This window comes from Oncorhynchus masou, chromosome 9 (genome assembly GCF_036934945.1).
Source record: "Oncorhynchus masou masou isolate Uvic2021 chromosome 9, UVic_Omas_1.1, whole genome shotgun sequence".
In the NCBI taxonomy this organism is placed as follows: domain Eukaryota; kingdom Metazoa; phylum Chordata; class Actinopteri; order Salmoniformes; family Salmonidae; genus Oncorhynchus; species Oncorhynchus masou.
In genome coordinates this window covers 86,158,250-86,168,408 of record NC_088220.1, presented here as the reverse complement: position 1 = coordinate 86,168,408, position 10,159 = coordinate 86,158,250, and the positions used below count along the sequence as shown (strand labels likewise).

At 52.0% G+C, this 10,159-nt stretch overlaps 1 protein-coding gene across 1 annotated transcript; it reads left to right on the top strand.

Annotated features, from left to right (window-relative positions):
• Window positions 1–8,453: 8,453 nt before the first annotated feature.
• Window positions 8,454–9,503, top strand: LOC135545342 (basic proline-rich protein-like; the record flags this gene model as incomplete). Its single annotated transcript, XM_064972957.1, has 1 exon — window positions 8,454–9,503. A coding segment is annotated over one exon (1,050 nt), but the record flags the coding sequence as incomplete, so codon positions are not given.
• Between the last annotated feature and the right edge of the window lie 656 nt (window positions 9,504–10,159).

The window sequence follows — 10,159 nt, the reverse complement described above, 5'->3', positions numbered from 1 at the left end:
TATAGTCTACCACCATCTGAATGGTTATGGGTCTGAATTAATAACTGCTATAGTCTACCACCATCTGAATGGTTATGGGTCTGAATTAATAACTGCTATAGTCTACCACCATCTGAATGGTTATGGGTCTGAATTAATAACTCATTTAAAGCAATGACATTCGAGTGATAGACAGTTCTTAATTGCAGCTGCAGAGTTTTAAAACAATCTTTTCAATTAAAAAATAAGGGGATCCCTGAAAACCAGATGGAGATGGGTAAATGAAACACCTATTCAGTCCTTATATTACCCTAGCATAGGGTACGCTGTCCTACCTTCACAAGAAAAATAGTTACCATGATGAGATGATAAGCCTACATGCATTGTGAACTGCGCACCATACTGACATGAGCGGTCTGTCCCCACCCTGCGCGTTGAGGATTCATCATGCAGAGGCCATAGAGAAGCCAGACTTAGACATTGCTTTTCCATTTGGTACAACAGAGTAAGCTGTATGTTGTGTTGTGGTACAACAGAGCAAAGCTGTATGTTGTGTTGTGGTACAACAGAGTAAAGCTGTATGTTGTGTTGTGGTACAACAGAGTAAAGACTGTTTTATGGTCACTCTGACAGAGCTCCAGAGTTCCTCTGTAGAGATGGGAGAACCTTCCAGAAGAGCAACCATCTCTGCAGCACTCCACCATTCAGGCCTTTATGGTAGAGTGGCCAGACTGAAGCCATTCCTTAGCCAAAAGGCACATGACAGCCCGCTTGGAGTTTACCGAAAGGCACTAAAAAGACTCTCAGGCCATGAGAAACAAGATTCTCTGGTCTGTTGAAACCAAGATTGAAGTCTTTTGCCTGAATGCCAAGTGTCACGTCTGGAGAAAACCTAGCACTATCTGTGAAGCATAGTGGTGGCAGCATCATACTGTGGGGATGTTTTTCAGCGGCTGGGACTAGGAGACTAGTCAGGATCGAGGGAAAGATGAAAGGAGCAAAGTACAGAGAGATCCTTGAAACCTGCTCCAGAGCTCTCAGGACCTCAGACTGGAGTGAAGGTTCACCTTCCAACAGGACAACAACCCTAAGCACACAGCCAAGAGAATGCAGGTGTAGCTTAGGGACAAGTCTCTGAATGTCCTTGAGTGGCCCAGCCGGAACCCGGAGTTGAACTCGATTGAACATCGCTGGAGAGACCTGAAAATAACTGTGCAGTGACAATCCCCATCCAACCTGACAGAGCTTGAGAGGATCTGCAGAGAAGAATGGGAGAAATTCCCCAAATACAGGTGTGCCAAGCTTTTAGCGTCATACCCAAGAAGACTCGAGGCTGTAATCCCTGCCAAAGGTGCTTCAACAATGTACTGAGTAAAGGGTCTGAATACTTACGTAAAATGTGAGTTTTTTATTTTTATATACATTTGCTAGCTGTTTACTACAGATCTGTAGCTCTGAGGCCAGGCAGGTTAACAGTACTCAGCACTGCTGCTGCCAGCTGATTAGCTGGGTTATTGCTACAGATCTGTAGCTCTGAGGCCAGCTGATTAGCTAGCTGTTTACTACAGATAATAGCTGGGTTATTGCTACAGATCTGTAGCTAGCTGTTTACTACAGATCTGTAGCTCTGAGGCCAGCTAGCTGTTTACTCCCTAAAAGCTAGCTGTTTACTACCTAATAGCTGGGTTATTGCTACAGATCTGTAGCTAGCTGTTTACTACCTAATAGCTGGGTTATTGCTACCTAATAGCTGGGTTATTGCTACCTAATAGCTGGGTTATTGCTACCTAATAGCTGGGTTATTGCTACCTAATAGCTGAGTTATTGCTACCTAATAGCTGAGTTATTGCTACCTAATAGCTGGGTTATTGCTACCTAATAGCTGGGTTATTGCTACCTAATAGCTGGGTTATTGCTACCTAATAGCTGGGTTATTGCTACCTAATAGCTGGGTTATTGCTACCTAATAGCTGGGTTATTGCTACCTAATAGCTGGGTTATTACTACCTAATAGCTGGGTTATTACTACCTAATAGCTGGGTTATTGCTACCTAATAGCTGGGTTATTACTACCTAATAGCTGGGTTATTGCTACAACGCGGATCCTTTTGGACCTCATCACTTTTTGGTGAAAAAAAGTGTACGTTCATAAATATAATGTAGCCTAACAGGTTGAAAATGTATGAGTGGGACACACAGAAAAATGTGTTTATAAAGGGTTGTTTTCTTAAAGGAAGTGCCATTAGGGACTGAGCCACGATGACAAGGAGGAGAAGAGGAGGGGAGGGGCTGAGAGGGAGAGAAAACAGGAAGAGAAACTGAAAACCAGTAGGACCTGTTGGGTCAGTCTGACATCATCAACAGGTTTTCAAACGTAAACACACAGCACTCTCTACCTACAGAGAACAAACTACCATGACCAGGGGAATCACACACCAGTCTCTACCTACAGAGAACAAACTACCATGACCAGGGGAATCACACACCAGTCTCCACCTACAGAGAACTACCTGACTGACTCAAAACTACCAGAACAACTAAATTAAACATGAGCATTACACCTGTGGAATGGTATCAGGAAGGCTACAGTGTATAACTAACTATACACTACTGCACAGCTTTTCACCCGTGAGGGGTTATTTTTGGCAACACAATAGGGATCTTTAAGGGACACAGTAAGATGACAGTATATCACGGTCTCGTTCATTGACCGCTGGTCTAGAAATCAACGGGAGAAAAGAGGTATTTACTATGAGGGGCGTCAGGTAGCCTAGTGGTTTAGAGCGTTGGGCCAGTAACTGAAAAGGTTGCTGGATTGAATCGCCGAGCCGACAAGGTAAAAATCTGTTGTTCTCCCCTACTGTTCCTCCGGTCATTGTGAATAATAATTTGTCGAGTTAAATAAAAGGTTAAATAAAATATTTACTCGTGACAACTTTCAACACTTAACGGGAACTGATCTGAAAACAAGGCCCGGCATCTTACAACTAAAGCTTTGAAAGGATGTGACCTTTCTCAGGATTGAAATATCTTGGAGAGGTTTATGTGTTCATCGAGGTTGGAGCTTTGGACAGGATCAGGTCTAAACCAGGATTATATCAGAGCAGAAATTATTTAGGGTCCTTGGATCAGGTCTAAACCAGAATTATATACGAGCAGAAATTAGTTATTTACTTTGGATCAGGTCTAAAATCATATACTGGTCACAAGTTTCAGGTGGAAAGACGTTTTTGACAGACAGCCCTAAAACTGGACACCGAGCCCCATCTGCTGTTTGTAAATGGTATTACACGTTATGGAGCCAAACGTTACACACATCCTGTAAACAGATTAAGTTAACAATAATTAAAAAAAATATCAAAAAATAATCTATTTTAATCAATAATTGTTGACAGTGAAACCATTCCCTCCATGTTTCTTATTGCCTACACAATGCAGTACTTTCAACCAGAGTCTTATGTGACCTGGACAACAGTAGTGTCCTTAATAGGGAAATGGTTGCCATTTGGGACAGACACTATATAAATTATAATCTTGCAGACTCAAATTGTCTCTCCTCTCCTCGAGCCACATCCCATTAAGTCCCGCCCAGACTCCTGTCTCTCTCTCCACTCATGTCTCTCCTGTATCTCTCCACTCCTCTCTCTCACCACTCCTGTCTCTCCATCCTCTCCACTCCTCTCTCTCTCTCCACTCCTGTCTCTCCATCCTCTCCACTCCTCTCTCTCACCACTCCTGTCTCTCCATCCTCTTCATTCCTCTCTCCCTCTCCACTCCTGTCTCTCCATCCTCTCCACTCTCTCTCTCTCCACTCCTGTCTCTCCATCCTCTTCATTCCTCTCTCCCTCTCCACTCCTGTCTCTCCATCCTCTCTCTCTCTCCACTCCTGTCTCTCCATCCTCTTCATTCCTCTCTCCCTCTCCACTCATTCCTCTCTCCCTCACCACTCCCGTCTCTCCAACCTCTTCATTCCTCTCTCCCTCTCCACTCCTGTCTCTCCATCTTCATTCCTCTCTCCCTCTCTACTCATTCCTCTCTCCCTCTCCACTCCTGTCTCTCCATCTTCATTCCTCTCTCCCTCTCTACTCATTCCTCTCTCTCTCTCCACTCCTGTCTCTCCATCCTCTTCATTCCTCTCTCCCTCTCCACTCCTGTCTCTCCATCCTCTCCACTCCTCTCTCTCCACTCCTGTCTCTCCATCCTCTTCATTCCTCTCTCCCTCTCCACTCCTGTCTCTCCATCCTCTCTCTCTCTCCACTCCTGTCTCTCCATCCTCTTCATTCCTCTCTCCCTCACCACTCCCGTCTCTCCAACCTCTTCATTCCTCTCTCCCTCTCCACTCCTGTCTCTCCATCTTCATTCCTCTCTCCCTCTCTACTCATTTCTCTCTCCACTTGTCTCTCCATCCTCTCCACTCATTTCTCTCTCCACTCCTGTCTCCATCCTTTCCACTCCTGTCTCCATCCTCTCCACTCATTTCTCTCTCCACTCCTGTCTCTCCATCCTTTCCACTCCTGCCACAGCCCAGGCCTCAACAACACTCTATAATGTAGTGCTGCAGTCCTGTTCCCCCTCTGCTGTCTCCTCTCTTCCACTGCACTGTGTGGAACGGACACACTCCCACCCACCCTGTCACTGTCAATTACCCCTGTTCCATAGATCAGTTCTGGACTCCATCAAGCCACTGATCAGCCGTGTTAGTTAGGTGAGTGATATGGTGTGTTTGTGCGAGTGCCTGCGCAAGTGTCTATGAGGAGTGACAGGTTGCTAACGCAGGCCAGCCAGGGTGACTCCCCTGTCAACATAACGTCTGTGTCCGCAGGACAGCCTGTTCCCTATTAAGTGCACTATGTAGAGAATAGGTAGCCATTTGGGTCAGAATCTTGTCTTCACAAGGACTCAAATATAGTAGGGGAGGACAGGGATAGGTTGGGTTTAATGGCATATGTTTTTGTCCAAGGAAAACAACGGTACATGAATCTCTTGCCGCACATAGCCCTGATCTGTCCCTTTAGTCGTTAGAGGAGATTGACAAGGAGGGATGGGCTCAGGGAGGGGAAACCACGGTTGCTCGTTGTTTTCATACAGTGGGGCAAAAAAGTATTTAGTCAGCCACCAATTGTGCAAGTTCTCCCACTTAAAAAGATGAGAGAGGCCTGTAATTTTCATCATCGGTACACTTCAACTATGACAGACAAAATGAGAAAAAAATTCCAGAAAATCACATTGTAGGATTTTTAATGAATGTATTTGCAAATTATGGTGGAAAATAAGTATTTGGTCAATAACTAAAGTTTATCTCAAATACTTTGTTATATACCCTTTGTTGGCAATGACAGAGGTCAAACGTTTTCTGTAAGTCTTCACAAGGTTTTCACACTGTTGCTGGTATTTTGGTCCATTCCTCCATGCAGATCTCCTCTAGAGCAGTGATGTTTTGTCGCTGTTGCTGGGCTACACGGACTTTCAACTCCCTCCAAAGATTTTCTATGGGGTTGAGATCTGGAGACTGGCTAGGCCACTCCAGGACCTTGAAATGCTTCTTACGAAGCCACTCCTTCGTTGCCCGGGCGGTGTGTTTGGGATCATTGTCACGCTGAAAGACTCAGCCACGTTTCATCTTCAATGACCTTGCTGATGGAAAGAGGTTTTCACTCAAAATCTTATGATACATGGCCCCATTCATTCTTTCCTTTACACGGATCAGTCGTCCTGGTCCCTTTGCAGAAAAACAGCGCCAAAGCATGATGTTTCCACCCCCATGCTTCACAGTAGGTATGGTGTTCTTTGGATGCAACTCAGCATTCTTTGTCCTCCAAACACGACGAGTTGAGTTTTTACCAAAAAGTTCTATTTTGGTTTCATCTGACCATATGACATTCCCCCAATCTTCTTCTGGATCATCCAATGCTCTCTAGCAAACTTCAGACGGGCCTGGACATGTACTGGCTTAAGCTGGGAGACACGTCTGGCACTGCAGGATTTGGGATTTTTGCTCACCGTTCTTGTGATCATTTTAATCCCACGGGGTAAGATCTTGCGTGGAGCCCCAGATCGGGGGAGATTATCAGTGGTCTTGTATGTCTTCCATTTCCTAATAATTGCTCCCACAGTTGATTTCTTCAAACCAAGCTGCTTACCTATTGCAGATTCAGTCTTCCCAGCCTGGTGCAGGTCTACAATTTTGTTTCTGGTGCCCTTTGACAGCTCTTTGATCTTGGCCATAGTGGAGTTTGGAGTGTGACTGTTTGAGGTTGTGGACAGGTGTCTTTTATACTGATAACAAGTTCAAACAGGTGACATTAATACAGGTAACGAGTGGAGGACAGAGGAGCCTCTTAAAGAAGTTACAGGTCTGTGAGAGCCAGAAATCTTGCTTGTTTATAGATGACCAAATACTTATTTTCCACCATAATTTGAAAATAAATTCATAAAAATCCTACAATGTGATTTTCTGGATTTTTTTCTTCATTTTGTCTGTCATAGTTGAAGTGGACCTATGACGAAAATTACAGGCCTCTGTCATATTTTTAAGTGGGAGAACTTGCACAGTTGGTGGCTGACGAAATACATTTTTGCCCCACTGTAAGTGCCAAGCAAATACACTGCAATACACCTCCCTCCTCTCCTCTTCAGTGTCCCTCTCCACCTCCCTCCTCTCCTCCCCTCTCCACCTCTCCACCTCCCTCCTCTCCTCCCCTCTCCTCTCCACCTCTCTCCTCTCCTCCCCTCTCCTCTCCACCTCCCTCCTCTCCTCCCCTCTCCTCTCCACCTCCCTCCTCTCCTCCCCTCTCCTCTCCACCCTCTCCTCTCCCTCCCCTCTCCTCTCCACCTCCCTCCTCTCCTCCCCTCTTCAGTGTCCCTCTCCACCTCTCTCCTCCCCTCTCCTCTCCACCTCTCCTCTCCACCTCCCTCCTCTCCTCCCTCTCCTCTCCACCTCTCTCCTCTACTCTCCTCTCCACCTCCCTCCTCTCCTCCCCTCCCCTCTTCAGTGTCCCTCTCCACCTCCATCCTCTCCTCTTCAGTGTCCCTCTCCTCTCCACCTCCCTCCCTCTCCTCTCCACCTCTCTCCTCTCCTCCCCTCTCCACCTCCCTCCTCTCCTCCCCTCTCCTCTTCAGTGTCCCTCTCCACCTCCCTCCTCTCCTCCCCTCTCCTCTTCAGTGTCCCTCTCCACCTCCCCCCTCTCCTCTTCAGTGTCCCTCTCCACCTCCCTCCTCTCCCCCTCTCCTCTTCAGTGTCCCTCTCCACCTCCCTCCTCTCCTCTTCAGTGTCCCTCTCCGCCTCCCTCCTCTCCTCCCCTCTCCTCTTGTGTCCCTCTCCACCTCCACATCCCTCTCCACCTCCCCGTCCCTCTCCACCTCCCTCTCCTCCTCCACGTCCCTCCCCACCTCCCTCTCCTCCTCCACGTCCCTCCCCATCTCCCTCTCCTCCTCCACGTCCCTCTCCAACTCCCCGTCCCTCTCCACCTCCCCGTCCCTCTCCACGTCCCTCTCCTCCTCCACGTCCCTCTCCACCTCCACGTCCCTCTCCTCCTCCAAGTCCCTCTCCACCTCCACATCCCTCTCCACCTCCACCACCTCCTCCTCCACGTCCCTCTCCACCTCCCTCTCCTCCTCCACGTCCCTCTCCACGTCCCTCTCCTCCTCCACGTCCCTCTCCTCCTCCACGTCCCTCTCCTCCTCCACGTCCCTCTCCTCCTCCACGTCCCTCTCCACCTCCCTCTCCTCCACGTCCCTCTCCACCTCCCTCTCCACCTCCACGTCCCTCTCCACCTCCACGTCCCTCTCCTCCTCCACGTCCCTCTCCTCCTCCACGTCCCTCTCCTCCTCCACGTCCCTCTCCACCTCCACGTCCCTCTCCTACTCCACGTCCCTCTCCTCCTCCACGTCCCTCTCCTCCTCCATGTCCCTCTCCACCTCCCTCTCCTCCTCCATGTCCCTCCCCATCTCCCTCAAGTACCTCCCCATCTCCCTCTCCTCCTCCACGTCCCTCTCCACCTCCCCGTCCCTCTCCCCGTCCCTCTCCTCCTCCACGTCCCTCTCCACCTCCACGTCCCTCTCCTCCTCCACCTCCACCTCCTCGTCCCTCTCCACCTCCACGTCCCTCTCCACCTCCACGTCCCTCTCCACCTTCACGTCCCTCTCCTCCTCCACGTCCCTCTCCTCCTCCACGTCCCTCACCTCCTCCACGTCCCTCTCCACCTCCACGTCCCTCTCCACCTCCACGTCCCTCTCCACCTCCACGTCCCTCTCCTCCTCCACGTCCCTCTCCACCTCCACGTCCCTCTCCACCTTCACGTCCCTCTCCTCCTCCACGTCCCTCTCCTCCTCCACGTCCCTCACCTCCTCCACGTCCCTCTCCACCTCCACGTCCCTCTCCACCTCCACGTCCCTCTCCACCTCCACGTCCCTCTCCACCTCCACGTCCCTCTCCTCCTCCACGTCCATCTCCACCTTCACGTCCCTCTCCACCTCCACGTCCCTCTCCTCCTCCACGTCCCTCTCCACCTCCACCTCCCTCTCCTCCTCCACGTCCCTCTCCACCTCCACCTCCCTCTCCACCTCCACGTCCCTCTCCCCCTCCACGTCCCTCTCCTCCTCCACGTCCCTCTCCACCTCCACGTCCCTCTCCACCTCCACGTCCCTCTCCACCTCCTCGTCCCTCTCCACCTCCACGTCCCTCTCCTCCTCCCTCTCCACCTCCACCTCCCTCTCCTCCTCCACGTCCCTCTCCTCCTCCACGTCCCTCTCCACCTCCACGTCCCTCTCCTCCTCCACATCCCTCTCCACCTCCCTCTCCACCTCCACGTCCCTCTCCACCTCCACGTCCCTCTCCTCCTCCACGTCACTCTCCTCCTCCACGTCCCTCTCCACCTCCCTCTCCACCTCCACGTCCCTCTCCTCCTCCACGTCCCTCTCCTCCTCCACCTCCCTCTCCACCTCCCTCTCCTCCTCCACATCCCTCTCCACCTCCCTCTCCACCTCCACGTCCCTCTCCACCTCCACGTCCCTCTCCTCCTCCACGTCCCTCTCCTCCTCCACGTCCCTCTCCACCTCCACGTCCCTCTCCACCTCCACGTCCCTCTCCTCCTCCACGTCCCTCTCCACCTCCACGTCCCTCTCCTCCTCCACATCCCTCTCCTCCTCCACCTCCCTCTCCTCCTCCACGTCCCTCTCCACCTCCTCTCCACCTCCACGTCCCCTCTCCACCTCCACGTCCCTCTCCACCTCCACGTCCCTCTCCTCCTCCACGTCCCTCTCCTCCTCCACGTCCCTCTCCTCCTCCACGTCCCTCTCCTCCTCCACGTCCCTCTCCACCTCCACGTCCCTCTCCTCCTCCTCCACGTCCCTCTCCACCTCCACGTCCCTCTCCACCTCCACGTCCCTCTCCACCTCCACGTCCCTCTCCTCCTCCACGTCCCTCTCCTCCTCCACCTCCCTCTCCACCTCCCTCTCCTCCTCCACGTCCCTCTCCACCTCCCTCTCCTCCTCCACGTCCCTCTCCACCTCCACGTCCCTCTCCACCTCCACGTCCCTCTCCACCTCCACGTCCCTCTCCACCTTCACGTCCCTCTCCTCCTTCACGTCCCTCTCCTCCTCCACGTCCCTCTCCTCCTCCACGTCCCTCTCCTCCTCCACGTCCCTCACCTCCTCCACGTCCCTCTCCACCTCCACGTCCCTCTCCACCTCCACGTCCCTCTCCACCTCCACGTCCCTCTCCACCTCCACGTCCCTCTCCACCTCCACGTCCCTCTCCACCTCCACGTCCCTCTCCACCTTCACGTCCCTCTCCACCTCCACGTCCCTCTCCACCTCCACGTCCCTCTCCTCCTCCACGTCCCACTCCACCTTCACGTCCCTCTCCTCCTCCACGTCCCTCTCCACCTCCACGTCCCTCTCCACGTCCCTCTCCTCCTCCACGTCCCTCTCCACCTCCACCTCCCTCTCCTCCTCCACGTCCCTCTCCACCTCCACCTCCTCGTCCCTCTCCACCTCCACATCCCTCTCCACCTCCCTCTCCTCCTCCACGTCCCTCTCCCCCTCCACGTCCCTCTCCTCCTCCACGTCCCTCTCCACGTCCCTCTCCACCTCCACGTCCCTCTCCACCTCCACGTCCCTCTCCACCTCCTCGTCCCTCTCCACCTCCACCTCCCTCTCCTCCTCCACGTCCCTCTCCTCC